This window comes from Passer montanus, unplaced genomic scaffold (assembly GCF_014805655.1).
Source record: "Passer montanus isolate IOZ18808 unplaced genomic scaffold, ASM1480565v1 scaffold48, whole genome shotgun sequence".
In the NCBI taxonomy this organism is placed as follows: Eukaryota; Metazoa; Chordata; class Aves; order Passeriformes; family Passeridae; genus Passer; species Passer montanus.
The window spans coordinates 3,851,348-3,878,190 of NW_024369707.1; the positions used below are offsets into that span (position 1 = coordinate 3,851,348).

At 39.9% G+C, this 26,843-nt stretch overlaps 2 protein-coding genes across 10 annotated transcripts in view; one reads left to right on the forward strand and one right to left on the reverse strand.

Moving 5' to 3' along the window:
* Positions 1 to 3,365: 3,365 nt before the first annotated feature.
* LOC120508581 (thiamine transporter 2-like) lies at positions 3,366 to 12,833 on the forward strand. The gene is made up of 5 exons (XM_039722334.1): positions 3,366 to 4,049; positions 5,913 to 6,729; positions 7,827 to 8,019; positions 8,519 to 8,660; positions 9,422 to 12,833. The coding sequence occupies exons 1-5, from the start codon at positions 3,900 to 3,902 to the stop codon at positions 9,542 to 9,544; spliced, it is 1,425 nt and encodes a 474-aa protein (XP_039578268.1). The 5' UTR covers positions 3,366 to 3,899; the 3' UTR covers positions 9,545 to 12,833.
* Positions 12,084 to 26,843, reverse strand: part of AGFG1 (ArfGAP with FG repeats 1) — a 36,159-nt gene continuing 21,399 nt past the window's right edge. For 2 of the 9 annotated variants that reach the window (XM_039722333.1, XM_039722331.1), the window contains exons 5-14: positions 26,438 to 26,594; positions 20,835 to 20,954; positions 20,140 to 20,298; positions 18,974 to 19,183; positions 17,954 to 18,134; positions 17,238 to 17,317; positions 16,858 to 16,950; positions 13,904 to 14,062; positions 13,202 to 13,293; positions 12,084 to 12,832 (exon numbers count right to left, since the gene is read on the reverse strand). In XM_039722333.1, the coding sequence (XP_039578267.1) occupies positions 12,773 to 12,832; positions 13,202 to 13,293; positions 13,904 to 14,062; positions 16,858 to 16,950; positions 17,238 to 17,317; positions 17,954 to 18,134; positions 18,974 to 19,183; positions 20,140 to 20,298; positions 20,835 to 20,954; positions 26,438 to 26,594 (1,311 nt within the window). In that variant the 3' untranslated portion in view covers positions 12,084 to 12,772. Of the gene's footprint in view, positions 12,833 to 13,201; positions 13,294 to 13,903; positions 14,063 to 15,193; positions 15,499 to 16,857; positions 16,951 to 17,237; positions 17,318 to 17,953; positions 18,135 to 18,973; positions 19,184 to 20,139; positions 20,299 to 20,834; positions 20,955 to 26,437; positions 26,595 to 26,843 lie in introns of those variants that run through there. The other 7 variants (XM_039722327.1, XM_039722325.1, XM_039722330.1 and 4 more) reach the window with 7 other exon arrangements.

Here is a 26,843-nt window from a genome sequence, read left to right on the forward strand (position 1 = left end):
TAAGAGTAGGAGATGTACGTAGTGTCCAGTGAGAGTTCTTTTCTTACTGCAGAACTGAGGGCATGATGCTCCTGCCTGAAGAAACAGGGACAGAATCCAGGAGAGTAAGGACTATTTTTCTATTCTCCCTTGTGAGTAGCAATCTTCTTTTGAGGCATTCAGTTTAGAACTAGATGCCAGTTTCAGACTAGAAGTTAACAAGAGCTTGTGTTTAAATTAAAAGGAGGAACTTCATGTTTTCAGCTCCATTCTTATGTTCTGGCTAGAGCTAACTGCTCTCTGTGTCTGTAGGATGCAACTGATGAGCAAAGGAACCAAGCAGACACAGTGTAGTTAGCTTGCAGCTTTAGAGAAAACCATTTTCAGAAAACAGATAAGACTTTAAAGAAAAAAGAATCCATTCATATTCTCTCTAATCTCCAAAATAATGATTCTGAGGTTGGAAGCTGGCAGGAAGCATTATGGGGAAAATAGGGGAGGAAGAAGGCAGCTCTTAGGAGTGCTAGGATGAGAAAGACAAGGTCTTATGCTATCCTGGGTTTTCAGCTGCAAATCAGAACTCACCCAGCAGTCAGAGGTTTCTAGAAGAGTAAGATGTACACATGCACCTGTGTGTTTGTGTGCCTGCACACACACACTCTAGAGGAGATGGTTGAGACTTGGCAGGTTACAAGGAAGGCTGGAACCACAGGCTGCCTAGTTCTGCAGGAAAAGGAAATTCCCAACACATCCACCTCTCCTAGCAGATTGTAGTATTGCTCGTCTTTCTTCCAACGTGTTAAAGGTTTCCATGCAAACACGCAGCTCCAGAGCTGGGCACACTTCTCCCCATAGCTGCAACCCCCTCGAAATACACCACTAATTACCTTTGAAACATTAGTGGGTTTGGGCACAAATCTTCCATGAAGATACAGTCCAACAAGCTGGTAAGGCCAGTTTGAGCAAACAAGGAAGGAACAAATAGTGTGTTTGTATTCAAAACATGCAGGTACTGCCCAAGCACTGTGTGGGCTAGCAGAGAAACACGAGCCAGCAGCCCTTTCAGCCCCTGCCCAGCAGCACCTTCCCTTCCCAAGGTCCTTTCCCTGCCTCAAAGCCCTTGGCCAGGGAGGAGGATGAAGGGCAGAGGAGGCCCAGCTCCCCTGAGCACTTCCTGCCTGGTTGCACCACACCTCAGCTCAGAGGGAACCTCCCATACCTGCAGGACCAGACCAGGCTGTTGAGCTTCCAAAAGGCCCCTCCTGCCACGGCTCAGCTTCTGCTCCCAGGGTCAACACATCCTACCAAAGGCTTCAGGGTGAACTCCAGCCTCTGATGAACCTTGGAAGGTGCAGGCAGTACAGTCTAAAAAAACATGGGTAAAGGAAAGCAAAGCAGCAGCATTTCTCTGAAACAAGCCTGTTAATTTTTTAACTAAGAACCTAGATTTAGCAGTTGAATTTCATCCCTTTGTCCTTAAATGACAGATCTGTCCCTTAAATGACAGATTCTGTCTTCTACAGAAGTAATTCCTGGCCAACTAATAGTAGGAAGCATGTGCTGTCCTACCTCCCAAAGCTCCAGCACAGCCAGGACAGTCAGAGCAGACCCCACGAGCCCAGAGTCCTCTGTGCTCTGCACGAGACAAGTACATTATTAGCCCAAACTGCAAAACTGGTTATCTGCCTCTCCATGAATCAAAGACCAGGGCTTTTAAAGGTATTTATTAACAGAAAGAATGTAATCATTGCTTTCTTGTCACAACAGGTTTTATTAATCATTAGCTACACTAAGTCTTATAGTTTTATCTTAAAAATAGAACTCAGTTTGCTGACAAAACCCACAAAGAACACTTTCCCTGCAAACTTCATGGACAAGTTATGCACGAAAGAACAGCTATGACAAGTTTTTATTATTATTATTTAAATTCTGAAAATATTTTATGAAGTTCAGAAATAACTTTTTGGGAAAAAAAAAGTTACAGAAATTTCTGATTACCACAAGCTCTAAAGGGTGGTTTCTGACTTCTCTGCAAGACAAAGTCATCCTAGGAAGAACTGCACCTGAATCCACAGGAAATGCACCACAGCTAGTCTTGACAGGTAATTCATCAGCATTGGAGTTATTTGGGAGTGTGCTGGCTACTCACTCAGTGCATTTGGAGGTGATGCAAGATTTATGCAGATGTTACCGATCAGCCCAGGGTTTAATTTTTATATTTTTATCACATTTCAAATAAGGTCTTGAGTTAAAGACACTAGAGACTATATTTTATTTACAATTATTTGTAAGAGAAAGATGACAGAAGCAATTTTTAAAAATCAAGTTACAAGGTTAGGGCTGTTTTTCTAACATTCCTCTGAGGGCCCAGAAATATTGTCTTTATAAGATACGATTTATACTAAGTTTTAATGGATATCATCTCACAGTGCAAGCAAAAGCACTTTTTCAGAAGTGCCTGCTATAGAGTGGAATTCAGCAATTTAAGATACACAGCTTATGACAGCATGATTAAACATCAGCTAGTGCTTTGCTTTCATTTGCTTATGATTGAAAACAGTTTTACTTATTTTCAGGATCAGTAAAATTGACTTTTTAACACAAAAGAAGTAAAATAAAACTTAAAAAAATCTTTCTAGACTTCTTTTTGCTACCACCTACACTGAAGAAATAAGCCTCCTTTTCCTTTTGGTCATTGCTTTCAAAAGTGAAGTTAATAGTTCTCTATTCTAAGCCTGAGCAGGCACCATGAGCAGATAGTTTCTTTACCTTCTCCAATGACTGGAGTGCAAGAAACATGGTGAGTGTTAAAGCATTTTGAAGAAACTGAGGTCTCAATGGGTTGAGCTGCCTAATGGCTTTTATTGCCATCAAGAACATTTGCATGATCATTGTATCAAATCAACAAATCAACAAAAAAATCAAACAGATTTGCAAATCAACAGAAAAAAACTCCTTGAGCACACAGAATGAGCTTTGACCTCACACTTTGCCCCTCATTTATTCAGAAATGAGACTATAATGGAACTTTATTCTTCTGCTACAGCACAGCCACTCAGCCCTAAGCACGTCACTACAAACAACCTTTGACAGACAATAAAGAGTTTACCAGGGCTGATGTATCTTGATTCTTTTTGCTCATTTCCAAGCTGCAGCTGTGATGCCAGGCAGGTTCAGTGAGGGGAACATTGGCTTAGGCACGTGGCACAGCTGGAGCCATGCACTTCACTCACAAGACAGAAGCGACAATGCCCTTTATCAATGTAACAAAGTTCAGTGGTAAATGTGACAGCGGTTTAACGAGACTCAACAGGAAAGTGGGCTTGTGCAGAGATGGCAAGATCAGGTAAAACTGTCAGAAAGACCCGGGTTTAGAACCACTGGGTTCTAAACTCCTCTCAGAGAGGAGCCTGGGTGCAGCTTGGATCCACTCCTAGTCCCAGATTTGGTCAACTGCTTCCATCTAAAGGATTGTGCAATATGTGCAATAAATTCTTTATACGACTTAGCCAAGGTTTTGAGGCTGAGCACACTGTTAGTCACTTACCAAGAATGTGTTGCCTCAAAGAATCTCAGCCTCAGGAATAACTCCCAGAGGTGTTCCTGCCTAAGAGGAGATCCAGGCTGCGCAGCTCAGTGGAGGAGAGCCTGAACTCAGTGGTTTGGTTACATCTGCACACCAGCCAGACATCTGAGTCACCTCTGCAGGCAGCCCTTGGCTGTCACACTGCCACCCCTCCCCCTAAGTCCAGTTACACCAGATGCCACCACAGCCCTCACTGCTGGTTAGGGATTCAGAAGAGTGAGTGCAGGTTTAGTTAAAAAGTAAACTTGAAAATTATTTTTTGCCAACTGTGAAGAGCATCTATTCTTCCTTTGCCATGTTTTTTTTGTTGTTGTTGTTGTTGTTTAGGTAAATTATGGATTGCTGGAAGGGAGCCGTAAGCCACAGCTGGATTTATCCCACGGTGATCATCTGTGCAAATGGATTTTTCACCACAATGAGGCCATCAGAATCTTTTCTCACCCCCTATCTAACAGGACCAGACAAAAACCTAACGACTGAAGAGGTATGTAACTATTCTCTAAAGCAGTAACTAAAATGCTTAAAGCATTAGGCCTTACAGCAGTAACTGAAGGGAAGAAGAAATGTGAATATTTTATCTAAAGACCCATATTTTAGATGCTTCTGAAAGAGTCAGGAGTCACCTCTTTGGCAGGAGGTCCAGACTTTAAAGTCCCTACATCCTTAGGACTTTGAAACCCTTTTGGTGGTTGATATTTTTGGCAAAATCAGATTGGCTGGTTCCTCTCTCCAGCCAGAGGAGAAATTTGTACTTTCCATGGAATTGATTACACTGACAGAATTGATTTCGAAACATAAGAAAGCTAAGCAGCCTTCCCAGCTAAGCAGCCTTCCCCTTATGAGTTGTAAGCTTATTTCCTATATTCCCTATATTTCATGCATTCATTAACCTGTGGAAGTTAAGTTCACATTCAGAAAAATTGGGGGTTTTTGACAAAAATGTGCACTCCAAATTTCCTTGCTATGTGCTGTGCTCAGCACTGGCTGCTTCAGGAGTACACCTCCCAACAAAAGGGGACATGGGTAACACGTGGCTGAGTCATGGAGCTAACGGTATAATTAGAAAACAGGCTTGCTACACCCACATGCAGCTAATATGAAGAACAGTCATTCCTGATGTGCAGTAGCAAATGTTAAGGCATAATCTACCAGCACACTGTGAACCCAAGGTTTCTGCTGAAAAAAGGTATTTGTGGTTTAGGTTGTCAGGGAGTTTTTTTTCTCCCCCCTTTTAATTTTTTTAACCACAAGGGAAAGCATTATTTCTTATATAAATCACATAGATAGCATTATAGAAAGCCTTAATTCTGATTTCAGCAAGAATCCTTAACTCAAAATCAAGCACAGTACAGATATTGTCTCTTTCAGCCAAACTCACCTCCTCCATGAGGTAATTCTAAGTTCAGAGAAACAAAAGAAGTCACACAGAAAGATAGAGTGAACCTGCTGCTCACCATGCAACTCACTCCAGTACCTGTTCAGAAGTCAAAAGCATTCCTCCAGCATTCGATACAGTTCCTTTCTAGTCTAATTGCTTAACCAGAGAACAAGATATCAGGAAGAGATACCTCAGCAGGCTCCACAATTACTGGGCAATACCTCCCCAAAACCTCCCTCTAAAAGAGGGACACCTGCCCCAGGTGTACCCTAACTGCTCAGGCAAGCACTGAGCTTTAGTGGCAACCACAAACAGTACCTTCCAACCCACATTCAAAAGTTTTAAAAAAAGAGAAAGAATTTCTTCACAGGGCATCTATGTGTTGAAGTCCAACTTAAACTTACTGAAAGATTTCCTTTTCTTCCACTTGAAATCAGAAAAAAACATAGAAGGTGCAGTACCCTAGTAACAGCTACACTCTGTGCAGTTCCAGTTCCCCTTTGTAAGAGGCACATGCTTTTTTTTTAATATACCTAACAAGGGAGAGATGTGACCAAAGGTATACAATGACTCATATTAAGTTAAAACAGGTCTCATTTTCAGATACTGGAGGGAATAGGATTTGAAACTAGAGAGACTTACACCAGACACAAACTTACAATTGCTTTAAACAGCTGCACATCAAAACCTGACTTCTTCATAGGCCTTTACTGGAATTACTTTGTAAGTCAATCTGTCTGTTTCTTTAGTGGAGCATAACATCATTGTCTTTAGTCCTTATATAGGGAACTCACAGTCTTGTAACTTAAAGCAGTTTAATCCTGCACTGTTCACACATTTCAATGTTTCATATCATAACAACTATGTTGTTTCAGCAGTAACACCATCAAAAATCATCAAAAGGGTATTTTAAACATATGGGGGATTGAGGCTGTTTTGTTTAACATTTCCTCTCTTATTGCGTTCCAGGTTACCAACCAGATTCTGCCAGTCTGGACATACTCCTACCTCGCTCTCCTTTTCCCAGTGTTCCTGCTCACAGACTACGTGCGCTACAAGCCCGTCCTCCTCCTGCAGGGCATCAGCCTCATCGTCACGTGGCTCCTGCTGCTCTTTGCACATGGAGTGCTGGCCATGCAGCTGGTGGAATTCTTCTATGGCATGGTCACAGCCACCGAGGTGGCCTATTACGCCTACATCTACAGCGTGGTCAGCACCCAGCACTACCAGAGGGTCACCAGCTACTGCAGGAGTGTCACTCTGGTGGCAGCCACCGTGGCCGCCGTGCTGGGACAGCTGCTGGTGTCCCTAGCAGGCGTGTCCTACTTCCACCTCAACGCCATCACCTTGGCTTCCGTGTCCCTGGCGTTCCTGTGCGCCTTCTTCCTGCCCATGCCCCAGAGGAGCATGTTCTTCCACAGGAAAGACGCCCCCGAGCCTGTGCCAGGGCCTGCCAAGGGGCTGCCTGTGAGTGCTGCCCGCAGGCCCTCCAGCTGCCAAGAGGAAAGGAGCCCTGATCCTGCTGCCAGGGCCGCGGGCCCCCAGCCCCAGGCTGGCAATGCCGGGCCCCTGCGGCACATGCTGAGCGTGCTGCTGCAGCTGGGCAGGGACCTGAGGCAATGCTACGGCTCCCGCCAGCTCCTCTACTGGTCCCTGTGGTGGGCTCTGGCCACGGCCGGCTTCAACCAGGTGCTGAATTATGTCCAGGTGCTGTGGGACTTCCGGGCCCCCTCGCACAGCTCCGCCGTGTACAACGGAGCTGTCGAAGCAATAGCAACTTTTTTGGGTAAGCAATCATTAGCAGGTACTTGTAACCCATCCTGTGCTGAGGGACTCTTCAGCAATGTGTTTCCTGCTTTTCCATCTCCTATGAGGACTAAAGCAAAGAGACAAACAGTGTGCAAAGCATGATTTTACTATAAAATTTTACAGTGGGCACTTCAAAATTAGTCTCAAAAAACATATATAAATCAGCTTTTCATTCTTAGAGGAGACTCATTCTGCCAAAATGTTTTAAGAGTTTTAAGTATACAGCTCTGTTTAGACCATGTCTTTAACCTCAAATAAGCACATCAAGAACCCTGTGCAATGGTATCTTGCATACTCCTCCCTCAAATACACCTTAAGCTGGCTGGTTTAAGAATTAGAAGAACATGTTAGCAGATAACTACTCTAAATACTACCCAGAGCATACTGTGAAATTGTCTATTTAGACACTGGATTAAAAATCATTTCAGTGTAAGTGCTCCTCAACAAATATTCTGTGACTACATCTGTGTCCTGATTGGCATGTTTGCCAGAACAAAGGCTGTGTGTTCAACCCCTGTATGGGCCATTCACTTCAGAGTTTGACTTGATGATCCTTGTGGGTCCCTTCCAAGTTAGAATATTTTATGAAACCATTTCTGTGATGTGACAAGGCTGAGAGCACTGTAATTGTTTACCCTTGAAATACAAGTAATCTTATTAATGTGCACAGAGACTTGAAGGAGAGAAGCAAAGAAGATGGAACCAGGCTCTTCCCAGTGGTGCCCAGTGACAGGGCAAGAGTCAAGGGGCACAAAATCAGCAAAGTTCCACTTAAACACAGAGGAACATTTTATTCCAAAGTCCACTGTGAGCAAGACTGAAGAGCTCCTGGCATGATCCAATAACAGTTATGCAATGGCTCTCAATGATAATGTTGCAAAGTTTTAATTACTACTTTTCAATTTTAGGTTCAGTAACATCCATGGCAGTTGGATATGTCAAAGTAAACTGGGATCTCTCTGGGAAAGTCCACTGTGCACAACACCAAAGAGCTCCTGGCATGATCCAATGACAGTTATGCAATGGCTCTCAATGACAGTATTTCAGTTTTAATTACTACTTTTCAATTTTTAGGTTCAGCAACATCCATGGCAGTTGGATATGTCAAAGTAAACTGGGATCTCTCTGGAGAACTGGCTTTGGGAATTTTCTCTGCACTGGATGCTGGTTCTCTGCTTCTTATGCACTTCACTGACAACATCTGGGCATGTTATGCTGGTTACCTTGCATTTAAAGCTTGCTATATGCTCCTTATAACAATAGCAACGTAAGTACAGCACACAACTGTTCTAACTAAATTGATTTAAATCACTGTCAAATTTTTATATTTATCAAAATTTTACTGGGCATTTCCCTGGATATAAATACAAATAGGTTATGACAGCAGCATATAGTTTCTAGCCTGTATAAAACTGGGTGAAATTATATGACCTAACCATTACCATAGTACACTCCAAGTCAGAACAAGGTACCTTCTGCACTTGGCTGTTCAATGACCAATGCATGAGCATTCTCAAAGTGATCCAATGAATATACACAGGTATTTAGCAAAAATATTCACTCGAGAGTAACTAAGATGCACAAAAGTCACAAAGCCAGAAAAAAACAATAACTTTCTGTCAAAATGAAGCTGATAAAGCTTAATAGCCAAGATTGAAATGATCTTGTCCTTTGATGAGTGCACTGTGCCCATTAAACTGTTCCCGTAAGTGCATCCACCCGTCCTTGCTCTCCACAGTTTTGTGAACCTGTGCATTCATTGTCAGGTTTCAGATTGCTGTCAACCTCAGCATGGAGCGTTATGCTTTGATGTTTGGCTTCAACAACTTTGTTGCACTGGTGATTCAGACGATTTTAACTGTTGTTGTAGTAGATTCAAGAGGTCTGGGACTGGATATCAGCACTCAGGTAAGTCACTGAGTCCCACTGCTTAGTTCCCCATCTCTCCTCCAAAACAGATTCTACTCCAAGATTAGCCTGTGGTAATGTGCAAGCTCAGGACGGTTACTCACCTGGAAAAAGACTCATTTAAAATGAACTGGCTTGAACTACCTCAACCTGCTTGTTCTCCAGGCCTTCCAATACTGGGATGACTGGAAATAGTCTATGTTTACAGAACAGAGGGGAAAGGTGACCACCTATTACTCTGGGTATTCTTTAAATTAAAGGCTTACTATTCAGAAGTTTATAGTCAAAACACCCTAACCAGAAGCAGGAAGCCAGATGAAATACAACTTATTGGTGTATTACTAGGGTAATTCTAAGTTACATAGTTCCAGTGGACGCACCTTTAAAGTTACTGTAATTCTGAAAATTAACTCATTGCAATTCCCCATTAAATTTCTAAAATTAGTTTAAACTGAGACACTGAATGAGTCTAAGACTCCAGGTTTCATGTTTCCAGAGAAGAGACAAAGTGCAAAACAGCTGTCCTCCCTTACTGAGGTGGGGAAGGACATATCAGAACATTGTCTCCCTCTTTTACAACCACAGAATTTCTATAGTGTAAAGTCAAGCAGTCCAGACTTGTTGAATCCTCTCAAGATGGGGTCATTCTGGGCACAGGTGACAGGGAAGGGAAGGCAGCAATGGAGAGAGACCCCTTAGAGTCAAAAACTGTTCTTCCTCTTAGATAACTACTTTTCTCCTTCCCCACCTCCATTTCCCAGTTTCTCATTTATGGCAGCTACTTCACAGTCATAACTGGCATTTTCCTGATCAGAAGCATGTACACCATAATTTCCATCAAATGCAGAAATACAAGTGTGGCTGCTGAAAGCACTGCCCCTTAACAACCGAGACAAAAGCAATGGTTACAAGCAACAATGCAGAAGTCTCCATCATCTGGACAACAAATCAGGAGAAAAATAAGTTCAATCAAGCCAAACTGGTCCAGGTTGAAGCAAGCTGTTTATGAGCCTAATGCACAGAGAGCTTTGTCAACAGGATGATGCATTTACTCCATTTTCTTCACCAGCAGTTTAATGCAAACATTCCTCAAACAGTCTACTAATTCAAGTTGAGTGATCTGACATACAAACTTCTATTAAGGCTCAGTGAGCACAAGGACATATGCCTGAATCTCACACCATAAGAACTCATAGAACAACCTTGGGACTTCCCCTTCTTCTGAGTATTTCAATTTAAGGCAATTTATTTACTGACAAAAGACCATCAGACATGCCCAGGGAATCTAAAGCAGCTGAAACACACAATGACCTGTCAGAAAATTTGTCACAGAGGCCTTTGGAAATCATAAGGCTTTTTCAACTGGACATCACATCTGCCTTACAGAACTCAGGATGGTCCTGCAAGTGTAACATCTTCTCACACTTGTAACAGCTGATGTTTAGGACTGAAGTCTAATCTAGGAGGTCTTCATATTAATATCTGTATAATAGGCCTAAAGTTATCAAGTGAAGTGCTTTGATGCTAAAGCATAAAAATACAGCTTTTAGGCAGCTATGCTATTTGCATGAACAATTGAGGGAACAACTGCAGAGATTTCCACAATAAAAACATTTAAAATCAGGGATGAAAAATTCATTTTGTAAATAAAGCCATTTTAAAACCTAATTAATGGTGTCAGTTTATGCTCAATATACAGAAGACTCAAAACAATACAAGATCTTCAGCTTAACTAGAATTTGACAAAGCTATAATCCATGAACACAGACTAGAGAGGTGTGCTTGTGTATAGTTAAAAGTTGCAAACTTTTTATCTGCAGTTAATTCAGTAATGAAAACTAAAGTATTCCATTACTTTGACAGCATATTCTAAACTACACGCTTTGCATACTTCAATCAATTTCAGTATTTCAGCAGTAATATTTGGATCAGAACAATCTCTATAGATGCTGATTTCATTAGCCCTTGCCCAAAGCCTAATTTACACCACTTTAAGTGAAGAAGGCACGGAATTGTTGCTCTTTCATAACACTTTTCATCTCATTGACAAGACATCTCTTTGATTTGATCCAGTTCTCAGCACTCAGCATTTTTAAGTATCTCACAAGCCTACTGAACCCTTGCAGTTCCCCACTCTCCAGTGCATTTACCTCTTACTAGCCAAAGCCAAGGCTGGGGAACAGGGAGAGTTACAACTATTTACACTGTGCTGAAATACAGTGGTGAGAGTAAGGGTGTCACTAATACTCTGCAAACCTCCAGTTGCTGGGGATTTCTTCAGCGAATTCCCCAGAGAATGTTGGGAACTGAACACCACACTGTTGAGCAGCCTCCATCAGAAACAAAAGAGAGCCTTCAAGCCTGTTTTAAATACACCAACAGGACAAAACCAGACATTTAAGTACAGAAAACTTGCAGCTTGTTTTATGAGCTTCCTATCTCCTGCTTGGTATCTCCAAAGTTTAAAAAACAAAAACAAACAAAAAGAAATCACAACCCCCATAGGCAGGCAACAAAAGTCAAAAGCATTAACATAAATGTTTTTACAAGCAGAGGTCAAACCTTTCAAATGCCCTAGAAAAACCTAGCCGACATTCAGACAGTCAATTGCAAGTGAAATGTCTTACCTTGATGAATTTTCGTGTTTATCTCAAATGGACTCGCACGTCCTTTTTAAAAAAGGTCAATCTCACTTTACTTATTCCTGTTATCCTGAAAGCTGTTAGAATTTTATTCTCCAGCTGGTCAGAAACCTCTAAGCTTGCAGCTTATGTATTCACAATATACTTACATTATTTGCTTAGTTCCATTATTGCACTTGAACTGTAGCCAAATTATCTGTTTAAAACACCAACTACTTTGATGCAGTTATATTTTTCTTGAACCTTATCACTGTTACAGAGGAAGACAAGCCAGACATTTTCCCTCTACAAATTTCATGGTAGTATGGCAGGAAATATTTCTGTAAATTAAAAAAAAAATTAATATTCCACAGGAGCTCTTACTGATATGTATCAGTTTTTAATAAAGAGGGCTATTACATCTGTGGTCCCTTGGCCTGCTCTTACACACTCTGTTCAGACCACAACTAAGGCTTGTTCAGAGCCTGGCAGTAGTTACCCATAATAAGGTGTCTTTTGCTGCAAACCTTCTCTCCAATAAACTACCCTTCACAGTGCTTCCAGTGTCCTTCATGATGTACTGTATCCAAACAATCCAAACTTCACCTAACACTCTCCTGTGTGACAGGTCACTTCACTTGAGCTAGGACAAAAAGAAACACATCCAAGTGAGGCATGTGAAAATTTTAAGCTTAGCTCACCTTTAAACACATTGGTTTGGACACCTCATCTGTGTACAAGACACAGTGTGTACATTTTCATCCAGTAAATGTTACTGCACAGAAATAATGCTACACAGGGATTTTTTTCTAATATTTATTTTTTCACCTGCAAACTGTAGCAAAACATGATCAGCTTTATTATGCAGACAGGTATCCCTCTAACATTAGAGATTTAGGCATGTATAAATAGAAGAGCTCTTAGGAAAGGAAAACATTTTGAGAAATGAACAAACCTTCAATTTAACTTCGTGACTTCCAATACCAATGGTTAAAATGATGCAGCTCATTCATTCCAAGAGATACAACAGCACCTTAAAGTGGCTGATCTATTCCCCAGTAACATTTTTCACATAACAATGTGTTAAAGTTACAAATACTGATATGCACAAATAGCTATTTTCTAAGAAAAATATGTACAGTACTGCAGCATAATGAGTGTGGTATCTGCAATAACTTATTAGCCAATTTTAATACACATGATACCGCTACTTTTTACCTGCCACTTCACAGGTTCAAGGATGTTACCACAGCCCTCTGTTTTGCACGTTATTACCTGGTGGGGGTTGGTTTTCTTGTTTTTTGTGTCGGGTGGGTTTTTTTTTTTCTTTTTGAAACTTTTTAAAGGTACACAATGCAGGCTTTTATTTTTACTTCTTAAAGACTTCTTTTGTGTTTAAAGCTAATATCAGTGAAACAAGACAACAGTGCAAGAGGCGCAGAGATGTTATGTGACCACATAAGAGTTCTTTTGGGTAAAGTGTCTATAAGGCTATAAGAAAGGATTGGTTGATGAGCTTCCTGTTGGAAATTGTCCTGTTGGTGCACCAGCCTGGGGGAAAAGGAACAAAGAAAAATAAGGCAAATATTTAGGATTTTTTTCCCATTGTAAATCATAAATGCAGAATATATTAAAAAAAAACCTACTGGGGAATACTTCTGTTTTATACTGCAATCTGCTTTTTGCTGCTTCTCTGGAATTACACTACTCTGGGAACATGTATGAATGTACCTCTGCTTCAATCTGAACATCCTTGCAAATGGCATTATCATCCGAATAGTGAGCGGCAGTGAGGAGAGTCACATGCTTCCTTTCCTTATTAAAAGCAAGAAACCCCCTAATCTTTGTGTATCTCTAAATTAACTGTTACAGACTATTCTTCTTTGGACATACAGAAGTCACTGACATCTAACAACTCACCATAAAAGGGTTACTAGATACTCCAACAGCTGCAACTTGTCCAAAAGGAGTTACTACAGGCTTTGCTTGCCCAAATGTAGCAAAACCTGCTCCTTGGAAAGAAAAGAGAAAAAAATATTAATGCTAGTAAACAATGTTCAAAGAGCTCTTTGCTGCAGCTCCCAGCCAAAAATTAAGACTAAGTTTGAACTGCAGTATCAGCAGGACTGATCCTACTTAAACATGATCAGGAATGTAAGTGCAAAACACTGTGGCTGGGCTTTTTGTTTGTTTTCAACTGTTCACAACTCATCAATCTCCAATTTCTACATATACGCTTTTTTCAATGTTATATCATATAAATTCATGGAGAAAATACTTTCCAATTTTCTCTTGCCTGTGTTCTATGAAGTTAGAGCAAGTGTAATAGTGTGTTCCAGACATCCCCAAAGAGCCCTTCTTGCCTAAAACCCCTTTAAGCGTGGGAATACTTACCATTTTAGTATGAGATTTTGGTACCATTTCAGGTTGGTAATTACACATTTGCACCCAGCCAAGTCAGAAGACTCATCTACAGAGCCAGAAGAGTGTGGGAACCTTTCATCAACATTACCATCAAGTTCATGCAGAAATAAATATCCTCCCGTTACTGCCAACTTACAGACAGACCATTTTCTCCATGTTTCTGATTTAGACAAGGTTAGCTAAAACATGCAGACCTACCATTGGGCTGCTGAGCAAAAGCAGTCTGTTGAGGGAAAGCTGCCTGGGTTGGGAACGTGGGCTGCTGGAAGTTGCCACTATAACTAGTAGGAAGACTGTAGGAGGCAGGAGTTCCAAATCCTGCCGGCATGCTCATGGATGCAGTACCAAATGTTGCTGCTGGTAGGCAAAAAATAACATGCAATTATTTGTAAGAAATCATCTTTTTTTTCATGAAACAAATTGCTATAAGGCATGTTAAAAGTCTTCTAATGCCCTCTCTGACTGGATGAAAGTTTGATTCAACTTCCACAGCCACTGAACTGATTTGTTCCCTTCCATCACCACGAAGTGGGTGCATAATTTGCCTTTACACTTTAAAAATGAATGGTGTTATTTAAAATTTAGTAGATCCAGCAGATTCAGATACACTTTCTGAAGAGGAAATTATTTTTTGTTCTCAGTGTTACCATATATTTGCCCCACACTTTTTATGGTAGAAGTCTGTACACAGAAGAAGCAAGCAGGTTCAGGCAGCCTAAGCCCCTCTGTTTTTCTCCTTCTGAGAAAAGCATGAAAGGATTTTCCTCCTTCAAGCTGCACTACAGGAGGTTATAAATGAAAAAAATAAAACAAAAAACAAAGGGATACATGCATCCCATTTTATCATCCCATCTTTAATGTCTTTAAGGAGATTCTCACCATGCACGTTATTTGCACACAAAGTTTTGTTGCAAACCCTCTTACTGTTGAGGTAGAACTTAAAACAAAAAGAGGCCAAAACTTTTCATCTGATTCTCTGCTGAATATTTCAAGTAAAGAACACACAGCTCATAAGCATTTCCCCATGCCTTCAGCAAATAAACAGGAGCACATGAGGTGCAAAAGTATAGTAACAAAACCATTATTCAGTCTTTTGGGAGTTATTCTTGAAAAGAGAAATGTATAGGAAGATTTTTGGTACAAACACAGACACCAGGTATTCTATGCTAGTTAAACAGGATTTCTCTTTTGATATGTTAGAAGCTACATTTTATGCAAGTTCTACTGTTTAAAAAAGCTAATAAAATAAATTTAATTAATACAGCTTAATTAACAGTTGAAGTATTTACCCCAAAAGCGTTCAAGGGCAAGACATTATACAGACAAAGTGTAGACAAGTGCACGCAAAACTAAGGTACTAACACTGTTCTCAAGTTACAGTGAGCAGAGCAGCTACTCCACAGCAAACTTGGCTAAAACAGCAAAAAGAAGCACAACAAAATCAGCAGGGGACTTGGGATATCCCAAAAGGCATCAAACTACTGTTGGCATAAACTTCAACAGTCATTCAGAAGCACTACATGGTGACCATGGATGATACCAATAATGGTTTTGTTTTGGTTGCTCGACAGGATGTCTATGTATGCTCTTCTCTCCCTCTGCCCAGCTGCCAAATACCCACACCCACTCCATTTTTAAGAAGTCTTCCACAATTCTTTGTGCAGAGAACCAGATAGCTGTCAATAAGCTTTTACAAGCAAGAACAATTAGCCACAAGAAACTCAATACCAAATGTGGCCACCTACCAAAATGAGCCTGAGGAAATATGTGAGAGTGCATTGCTCCCGAGAGGCCTTATGGAAGCCACAAAGAGACCAGACAATGTCAAATCATTTATACACTCTTGAACAGTCATTTCTTAGTTTTATAGATATATATATAGAGAAATAGATAGACATATATGTACCAAACAGTTCATCAACAGCATGACCAGCAACAGATTAGTATTAGAAAACCATCAGACAAGCTCTACAAAACAGATCTCCCATGTACTAAATAGCAAAGTTCATGCAGGAAGAACACAGAAGCACAAGCTGTAAGTTTACACCTTACACTGAAAGGGGCTGAACATTATCTTTACTTATAGACATTATCTCTGTCACTTAGTGTGGAACATCAGAATGCTGCCAAAGGCTTGGAACCTCAGCAAGCCAGGGACAGCTGTATAGAAGGTGGAAGGACAGAGGTGCCACATTCAAAGAAATTTATCTGAAGAGGCTACAAATTCCTAATGATGATCCAAACTAGCCCATTTAGAAATGGGATTAAAATAAAGAAAAGGGTATTTGGGGCATTAAATATCTAACGATAGCTAACAAATTTACCTGCATAATATCTCAAAAAGAATTGAAAACAGAAATAATTTCAACAGAGGACACAAATTTATCAAATCAGTTTTTAACTCAGTGTACCTAAATCACTGAGCAAACCACAACTCAAATGGCAAAATGCACACATCAGCAGATTTTAATCTGTTCAAGTCCAGCTAACAGATAAAAGTGTCAAAATTTAGCAGTTGCTCTAGGGAGGAAAATCAGCATAACCTAGCAGCCATCTAATCCAAGTTCATAGTTTTAAAAAGTAGAAGTTTGCTTTCTTAAAAAGTGATTAAGTTTTGCCTATAGAATCATGATTCTACAGAATCATCCCACAGAAAATTAATATAAAAAAGAAAGTGTAAAGATTAAACATATACTTTAAAAAAGAGACACTAATTAAGTGGACTGGTGAGGAGCTAGCATCCCAAGAGCCTTGGAATGATTCTCGCTCCAGCTCTTGTTTTGAGAGCTTTCAACGCTTCAAAATAAAGAAATAAATTAAAAAGAAGGGCTTTCAAGATCCTTGATTTCAGGGCTTCCTTTTATAAAGCATGCTCTAAAGCCAAGGTTACAGTCTTGGAAGGAAGCCAACTGGTGATACATACACTACAAACAGGTAGAGCTCAAACAGATCATTTTGACATTTTTCATTGCTACCATTTGAAATCCTAGAATTGCACCTCAACACTGAGCAAACACACAACACATCAAATAGACTAGGGACAGATAATACAGAAAATCTTTAAGAAACATATTACACAGATACAGGAAAAAAGAATCAATGCAATTCTTTAAAGAAAGTTTCCCAAACACTCAATGTATTTTTTTTCTAACCTGTTGCTCCTCGGCTATTGGTCTGGAATGGATTTGTTGAAGGTGCCACCGGGGCAACAGGGGCAGCTACAAATGGATTTGTGGAAGGTGTTGCTGAAAGATTAAAGATATTTTATTAAGCAAGCATTTCTCTAACAGCAAATCTGACTCACATGAAGTCTATACAGCCTTTATCAAACACACAAATGCCTAAAATTAGGCCAAAAATCAAGAATGTAAAAGACACATTAAAAATACAGTTATTTTGACAGAGGTACTTTTTTGTTAATAGTACCTTTATTAGCTTCAGTAGCAGCGGTATCAAAGCAGAGAATTATCAAGTAAAAATTACTAGACTGCTTGCTTACAGTCCCCAAAGGGTGCTAGTAACACTTCCATACCTCCAAATGGAGCAGGCACACTTGAAGATGCAGGCTGTGTCTGTGCAGTAGCAGCTACAGGTACTGTTCCAAAAGCATTGCTGGAAATAATTTATACAATTCATTCAGTGAAGTCAGAATTGCTTATTTAATAATTAAATAGAATTTACAGTTACTGCTGGCATGTAAAAGAAAGGGGATGAATACTTTTGTGCAGTTTGCAGACTGCAAAGTACCTTCGTGATGGCAGGGTCAGACACTCACTAGTGCTGAGCAATGGAATGTCATCTCCACCAACAGCAGGAGAAGGAATATAGAGCTAAGGCCAACAGCATAAAGGTTGCTTAGCAGAAGCCTTAGGGGCACTTGCAATGACAAGCCCCTAACAGGCATTTGGTATTTGTTACTTCAGTGATACAGAAAAGAAATGGATGGCACCATTTACATTATAAATAACTGAATTCTTTTTTCAGGGATGATCCTATGATTTTGAGTATGCACACAAGTACTCTGCAGAGCAAAGTGCTACCATCTAACAAGTTTAGCATGTCATGACTAGAAAGATGCAGAGAACATTCCACTGACAGTATTCCTAGAGTATGCTATCCCTCAGTCCTGCCATTATTGAAAACAAGAGCTGCAGTTCCAGCAGTACCTCTAAACTCATTCAGTGCTTCCCCATTTAGACAAGAACACCAGGTTTGAGCAAGGGCTCCCAGCTGCTCTGTGCTGCATACCTGCTGACGTTACTGGTGGCCGTGTACGCGTTGCTGGAGGTGGCCGTGGAGCTGAACACGCTGTCCAGCTCCGCCAGCGCCGCGTACTTGTCCGAAGATGCACTTGACTGGTTGGGGGCTGACAAGGCAGGGCCTGCTGAGGACACTGCTGTGCTGAAGCCACTTCCCTGCTCACTCCCACCTAGAAAGAAAGCAAGCAGATTAAGCGTACTGAGATGGTTTCACTTTCTGCCCTGCTGACATTGAGAACTAAACAAAAGTTCACAGACAGTTGCAGACTTAAAGATTAAATATGCACCAGGGCATAGAGGAAAAAGTATTTAACAAGGCATTAGCTGTTAGCAGAATGTCCTGCAGGTACTCTGCAGCCCCAAAGAGCTTTCATTTTCCTAGAGAAATAATCCATTCATCTTCAACTAGAAAATTATCAGAACGCCTAACCTCAAATAATCCATTTCAGAACAAACCTCTGGAGTACAAATGAACATAATTTTTAACACACAATTCAAGAAGAACTATATTTGAGTAACAGAATAACTAACTTTTTCTCCTCAATTTACTATCAACTAAATCCAAATATCACAGCTACTATTTTATGAAAAACTAAAGCCAGATGTTTTTGTGGCAGACAGGTAAGAAAGCTGCTCTGACAGCTCTTTGCAACAACTGCAGCTCTTCATTCCAGAGCATCCACGATCGATTTTAGTACAAATATAAAATACGTATTTGTATTTTTGTATGTTTTCATTATTGAAGCAATGATTATTTAGATATTTTAATTTTGAATTATTCACCTCAATGGGAAATAGATTCCCAAAAAGCAGTCTCCTTGACATCCTTTTGGAATAATGTCTTAAAACTCGTACCTTGCACATTTAAGGGTACATTGACACAAAATTCTAGAGATCACTTAGAGAAGGGAAATTTTGAAATAGTGTTACAGTACTTCGACAGGCACAGTCATCCTTGTGGTAACTACACACATATAGAATAACCATGGCAAAAAATAAAGTTTAATACCTTGCCCTGCACTGAAGATATTATCTAAATTAGCAAGAGCTGCATATTTGTCAGCTGACTGAAGATTCAGTTTATTCACTGCAGCTTTACTGGCTGCAGTTGCTGTGGCGTTGCTCTGAGAAGCATTGAAGGATCCAAAATCAGCACTGGAGGATTTGGGGAAGTTATCAAAGTGAGCAAAATTAGCATTCACTGATCCAGCACTTCCACCTGTAACAAATTAAGTTAAACATGATCAATGCTCCAAAGTTAGACAGTCTCTCCAACTGTAACTGATGGTACAATACCCTCCCTTTGTGGCTATGTGAGGCAATGTGTTTGCCTGCCCCATCCTACCCATTTAAGGCTCTTTCCCATTTCCTTCAGAGTTCAGTGGGCCATCAGAAAAAAATTATAATACAGTGTTTTGACTGCATACCAGGGATAAACACCCCAAACTTCAACACTTTAAATCACAGTCACAATTTGATCCTGAAAACTATATGCTATTTTTAGCTGTTAAAAGTAATTTCAATAATAAAAGCTTCCTGGAAAAAGATTTGTCTTAATCTTTAATATTCAAAATACAGAAGCTTCATTTCCCTACCATATGCAGCTAACAAATAGCTACTATTTACATTTACTTAGTGGTTCAATGTTTAATCATTTCAGGTGTCAGCCATAATCCTAAGCAAAAAAAAAAAGTGCCTGGAAGTCCAAAAGTTATGTGATTTCATGCCCAGGTTTAGAGAGTTTGGTTCTCTGTTCTCAAGAGTTTTAGACTGCATCCAATCAGAAGCAGGCTGGGGGAAGACACAGCACAGCTCTTTTATAACAAATCTCCACTGAAGTCAGAGATACATCAATTTTAGAAATTTGATGTGAGTCCACACAACTGAACTTCAGATCAAGTATGACACCATGAGCTTCCATCTCTTCATTGTCCAGACAATTTAATCTAGGCAGGTCACATACTTAAATTTAAGTGAGTTGTTCCATTAAGTGTATCACATTTTATAACAGTTGGTTGATGATTCCACTCATACGACAGAACTTTCTAAAACAGAAACACAACTTTCTAAAAGCATAAGCAACAAGTTGAAACATATGCAACAGTAGGAATGGAAGTGCTATACTACAATGGCATAAAATGAAGCAAGCTGAGTTTTCCACTGCGTGGAACTTACTGTGTACAGCCTGGAGAGGAAAAGCTGAAGTAAATTCACCAAAACTGCAGCTAGATGAAAGCGTTCTGAACGCTGGACAGCCAGAAATTGTGTGTGGGTTAAAGTTAACATAAGAAGGGAGAAAGAAAATTTGAAAAAAAAGTTTAAAACAACACCACACTCAAAAGAAAAAAAAAAGGAAAAGAAAGTCAGTCAGCCAAAGATCTAGACAAACAGCAAGTGTAAACTCAAGCAGAAGTTCTAAAGCATGATCAAATTAAAGGAAAGCAAAATAAATCAGCAATAGGCTCTACACATGAAGTCAAACATACTGAAGTGTGTGCACATGCTATACATATGCATAGACACACACTTGCTTGGTACTGTGACATCCTTTTGGATCTGCTGAAGTGCTTCTCTTAGAAGACAGAGTCAATTCAATACTTATTAAAAGCAGTAGAGTTTATTCTTTTCACAGTTATTTCAGGTGTAGAGCTAACAAACACAGTGCCATAAATCAGACTTCTGAGTAGCATTAGGGGAAAAAAAAAATCAACACCAAACACAAGGAATTCATTTTGAGTTTCCCCAGAGCTTCAGATGGCTTGACCACATTAAAGCAGGCAGATGCAAGAAAAACTCAACTTCGGTACCTTTCAACATAAAGGTAAGGATTATTTCAATTAAGTATTAATCAAAAGTGCTAGGACTTCTACCTGTATTTTGGGGCTGAAAAGGAGACTGACTTGCTGTGGGGAAACCTCCAAAATTACTCGAGCCACTAGACTGTCCAAATGCATCAAAGTTTGCAAAACCTGCATTGGCAGAGTTCTGCGCTGTAAATCGCAAAGGAACAAAACATGTTAATGGATATGGGAAATAAACACAAAAACAGATGTATTAACTGAATTCATGGTCATGACAGCCTTCAAGGGTTATGTCCTACCATGTGCTGCTTTTGACATGAAGAAAATTACATGTTATTCTACAATTGAACAAGCTCTCACAAATCACAGAGCTGGATCAATTAATGCCACTTCTGTCCTTCCCACACAAGCTGCTACTCACAACTGCATGAACCAATGGAATCCACTCCAGCTTAACCCTAAGTGCTTACAGTGCTGGTTGCTCAGGAAAAACAGCCATAATGTACAAAATACCTAGTTTCCAAAACTAGAACTTGTGGGCTAACATTTCTTTTTGCATAAAAATCAGAAGGTATTCTTGTAACATACTGGCAATTCAAATTCCTCATACACCAAGTTCTTCCTCCTCAGGTGATCTGGTTGGCACAGCCTGAATAGTTTTGGCTAGGTTTATAAATTCATTTAACTGGAAAATTCATTCTTTAAAAAAACTAAATCAGAGTACAGAAATATGGAAAATCAGTATCAGTGGCAAGAAGATAGCATTCATAGAGTGTATCCACAAAATAAAATCCAAGGAAATTTCAAACAGAATTTCAGTTTTCGCCTTCCTTTTGTGCCATACTACAGGAGAAAACAGAAGTTAACACTAATCTGATTTTGACCAGCTGGACATTCAAACATCTATAGAGTCAACAGGGATTGCACACCTAACTGGTAAGCTCCACACAAGTCCTTAAACACTATTATAAGCAAGAAAGAAAAAAATGTTTTTAATTAAATGCAAACCAAACCTTTTTATAAAGATAACTTGAGTTACTATCCAAAGAAAGTTCACAAAACACCTTCTGGAATAACAGATGGCAATACATTACATTTTTAGGTTAAAATTTGTTTATTCTAGAGAGATTTTACAGATTAAGTATATACAAAGAGAATAAATTATGCTGATTGCTGAAGTACTGTAACTTAATAATCTGATACTGCTAATTAGAAGTTTTATTATTTCAATTAATTTCTACTCAAAAGCATCTGTACCACAGACTTATAAACTGAAAGGACATTTTAATACAAATTACTGTACTCCACAATGCTGCTAATATAAATTAGCAGGAAAGTGCCTGCATTTTCTTTCCCAGAGTACCCTGGGAGAGAGGGTGAGGTCTGGCTGGACTCAATACCACATTTAATAAACCATGTGCATAAGCATTAGGTTACAGAGCATGGTTTTGGCAGCAGGGAGCAGCCAGGGTGGTCCCTGTGAGGAGAGAACAGAAGCTGCCCCCATTGTTGCACAGCTGCTGCAGCTCCAAGATTGCCCCACCACTGCCCAGAGCTAAGGACACCAGCAGTGCTGGCTGGGGCACTGTGCTTAAAAAGGTTAAAAACCAGTGTGCAGCAGCTGTGGCAGAGAGGAGTGAGGAAAATGCAAGAGAAAACACTGCAGATACCAAGGCCAGCTAAGAGGGAGGGAAGGACATGCTCCAGGCCCATGGAGAAGACCATGGTAAGGAAAGCTGTGCCACTGCAGCCCATGAAGGACCATGGTGCAACACATTCACACTGCAGCCTGGGCAGGAGCCATGCCAGAGCAGGGAGGGAAGGCTTGAGGAGGCTGGAGCTCATGGAAAGCTGCTGCTGGAGCAGGTTTTCTGGCAGGAGCTGTGACCCTGCCTGAAGGACAGCACCCCAGGGAAAGGGCCCATGCTGGAGCAGTTCTAGAACTGACACCAAGGGCAAGGGCTCACATTCCAAGAAGTTTGAGAAGGACCATATCCCATGGCAGGGGAAGGACACCACACTGGAGCAGGGGAACAGCATGAGGAAGGAGTAGCAACAGAGACAAAATCTTACTACTTAACTGCAATGCCCATTCCCCAGCTCCCTCATGAGGAGGAGCTAATATGGTCAGGAGTGAAAAGAAGGGATGAAGGTGGGTTTGGTTTTATTTTTTTACCTATCCTACTCTATTATTAAGTGTCAACAAACTAAGTCAAGTCTGGTTTGCCCAGTTACTTTCTCTTGACTCATCAGCTTTTTTGTGTCTTCTCCCCCAGCCTGCTGATGGGAGAGTGAACATACAGCCCTGTGGGCACCTGGAACCCACCACAGCATGAGAGTCAGCAAGGAAAAAAAAAATCAGAGCGAAAGCATGATCTTGGGAAAGTTATTTTCACCTTTGAAGTATGCAAAAAGTTGGCACAAACAGACAAAAAATTACTTCTATGATATCCGCTGTATTGATTCAAACAGCATTTTACAGACTCCAAATCCCAAAGTTTGAGTTGTTTTGGTTTTTAAACCAGTAGTTTTTTAATAGGAATAGATTAAAAATTTACTTTAAAAATGAAAGTGATACTTTCATCCTAATGCATCAATTGGACAGGCAAGAGACTGATGTTTAGTTGACCAAAGAGGATTAAGTACGTAAATGTCACTTCTAGAATAAGGGCAAGATTATTCCTTTTAACCACTCACACAAACAGAAAACTATGTCAAGAATCTTAAATAAAATATCTTTTGGGTCCAAATGGGAAAACTGGAGTGTGTTACATCACAAAACACTTCATTTTACTGTATCAGCTGCCACAGAAAGGATGACCTTCAAGTGAGCCCATGTTCAAACAGTATTGCTGTAAAGCCTCTTCAGCAGAGTATTCTGATATTAATCTCGTTTTATTTTATGCAGTAAAACTTCAACCTTTGTAGATGTGACACAAAAGTAAAGACCAGGTAAGACTTGTACTCTCCTGCACCTGGACAATATGTAGATTGCCAATTCCAAAATTCAGTTCTCCACACAAAAACCCAAGAACAATCCTAAGTTCAGGAACTGCAGAGGGTTGCAGATTGCCACGGATTTACAGCTGCTCTTGACACTGCAGACCAACAAAGCAGTACAGGAGCCAGTTGGCTACAGCCAGGAATGACAACACCAGTCATGGCAATGCCAGCTGCTCTCACAATCTCTGCAGTTTCTTCTGAGGCTTGTACTACCTCATATGCAATAAAGGTATGAAACACTGCTAAACAGAAAAAAACTAAAATAAAATCTACATATACCCAAAGTAAAAAAAAAAATCTACAAAATAACTCTTACACTATTTTGCTTTTTCTAGATAAAGCCTCTTCTCCCATGTTATCTGTAGTAAAGTTGTGCTGTGTCACTACACCTTTGTAAAATCTTTTGTGCAGGTCATCTATTTCATCAGTTTTTAAGAAATTTACATGCCAAAAAATTTAATCCTTGTTGCGATTACCAATCTATAAAATACAGACAAATCAGTCATGTACCATCTGCAAAATCTCGATTTTGCAGAAATTACAGAACTTTGTAAACTAAATACCAACAGCAAACATAAGGTCAATATGTTTCCCCTTCAATTAGCAACAATATCCTGAACCAGCTTAATACATTAAAGAACTTGGAAAGCAGAAACACATCACAAATTGCAGTTCCTGCATAATTTTCAAGATTTACACCTACACTTCACAGATTACAGCACAAGTTTGTTAATATTTTCCTATCAGCTGCTGCACTCAGTAACTCATACTGAAGGATCTTATGTTTGCTGGTCTCTTCAGTGATTTAGTTGGTATTGTGTACAGGAAGGGAAAAAACTCCATCCCTTATAAACACAGCCAAAACCAAGCTCTAAAACAAGAAGACCAGACCATAAACTTCAAGAAAGTAGTGCTGGACTAAGTGCAAATTCTCCCATTCTCCTTAGCAGTGTGTAATTGCTAACAAAAATTACATGTTTACACAGCTCCTTAATGAGCATTTCAAACTCATTTTTGCCAAAGCTGGCAGACTGATCAACCCTCCTTGTGTTCCAAAGGAAGAGTCTGTAACATTTTGTTATTCTTTTCACTAACAGCACCCTGTACTTAATGCACACAAGATAAGCCTTACAAGCATTTTACTACAGCAAGTCAGAAAACACCCTCAGGTAGCAAGTCTGCAATACACATTCAGCTGTCACACACTCAGAATCAGGATTCTGTCTTTTAGAAACTGATTTACTAGCCCTGATACTGCTTGGGGCTCTAAAACCTATGGTAAGAAGTCACGGGAATGACCACAATGGTTTGTTTGTGACCAGAAATTAACAGGCTCTCTCCTCAGATTTTATTTATTCTGGAGTGTTCCTATAGCTTTCTATCCTTCTAAAAATTATCCAGCAGAGATGCAATGGAATTTTACTTAGATTTGGAACACAGTACTGAAATACTGCTTTAATGGAATTTTTACCTCCTAAAAAGCACTAAGAATAATAAAGGGTATATAAATAAAGAATCATTCAGCAACAAGTCTGAAAGAAATTATTAGAAAGAATTAACCATCTGCAGCCTTTTCAGTAACACTATACAGTATTGGCAGCACAAGTTAAATACACCCCCAAAATTATGACTAACAAGAAATCTAATTTTAAGGATTTTACAGAACACAGAGAGTAACAATTGCTGTTACAGTGTTACTGAATTCAGACATTTATTTCACATTAATTTGGATAAATCTTGGTATTTTGCTCAGTTCCTCAGCTGTGAACCTTAAGTCCAGTCTATACTGGATACTTTATCTTGGCTGTTAACAGTTTCAGGACTGATTTGCAAGAAATCTCTCTGAGTGGCTTAGCAGCATCACAGTTTCTGTCAGAACAACTAGATGAAAAGCCCATTCAGACCAGGCAGGCAAAGGTACTTTCCCACAACTACAAGGCAAGCTAGCAACAACAAACTTCAGTGACCACAGAACTGAGTTTGTCTTTAGGATACACTTCCACGGCTCTTGGGCTTTGGCTGGGAAAAAAAACCCTGAGGGTTCAATATATTTTACTGAAGTCATCCTCTAAGAATTCAAGGCCTATCCTCTTTCCTCAGTCAATACATATGCTCCAGGCTTGTTTATCCTCCCTGAAACTACAGAATACTGCTCACATGGGCAGTACTCAGCTTTCAAACAGACACACACACAAAAGATGAGATCACTCTTTAAACTGGCTAAGCCTTGGTTTTTCCTTTGACAAATTGGCAGTTATTATCAATGCATTTGAACTCCTTTTAAGTCTCTGTATCTGCTTGCTTTTCATGAATGCTCTTCCTAATAATTTTCAGAAAGAAAATTGAAGGTCTAATATCAACTTCTCCCAACATTTTATTACTCATCCTCTCACTCTCTCCCCCAAAGAACCTAAAGTTTAGTAGTAGGCAGAAGCAGTGTAATCATACATATCCTAGAAAATAGCTATAGCAACCCCCACTTCCCAAAGCAGAATCATCACTCTTTATGTCTTCAACCCTTCTTTATAAAGACCTGAAATAAACTTTCAACAATACAACATTCCTAAGGCACTGAGATTACATATACCTCATGAAGTTTAGTCAAAAGCCATCAAAATTAAAACTACATTTTATACAATTAAAAGGGATACAGTGGTCCAAATACCTACCTGTATGACTGTTGAAGTGTGCAAAATTAGCAAAATTCGCTGTAGCAGTTGACTGAGGAGGGGCAGCAGCAAAGATATCTGAGCCAAGGTCACTGAGGAGGTCAAATTGTTTCTTTTCTTGCTGCTGCTGTCCTTGAGATCGAACTACAACAGGAGACTACAAACAAGATTTCAATTAGCTACTACAAAAAGGCGATATTTAACCAAACTGACATTTACAAAATATTAGAAGGCTAGACTAAGCTTATTTCTTTAACAGGACATTTATTCCTGAAGTTTAAGATGCTGTATGTAGCACACACCCTCCTCCTACAGTATGAGAAAGACTATTTATGCTCCTGCTCTGGCTCTTAAAGGAACTCTGTTGCAGATCTACATGGTTTAATAGCACCCAGAAGACTAAAGT

Excerpts from the sequence above, each read along its gene's own strand:
- LOC120508581 (XM_039722334.1), top strand. The coding sequence starts at position 3,900 with ATGGATTGCTGGAAGGGAGCCGTAAGCCACAGCTGGATTTATCCCACG. Across the intron at positions 4,050-5,912 it reads AAAACCTAACGACTGAAGAG|GTTACCAACCAGATTCTGCC; the intron begins GTATGTAACTAT and ends ATTGCGTTCCAG. Across the intron at positions 8,020-8,518 it reads CTCCTTATAACAATAGCAAC|GTTTCAGATTGCTGTCAACC; the intron begins GTAAGTACAGCA and ends ATTCATTGTCAG.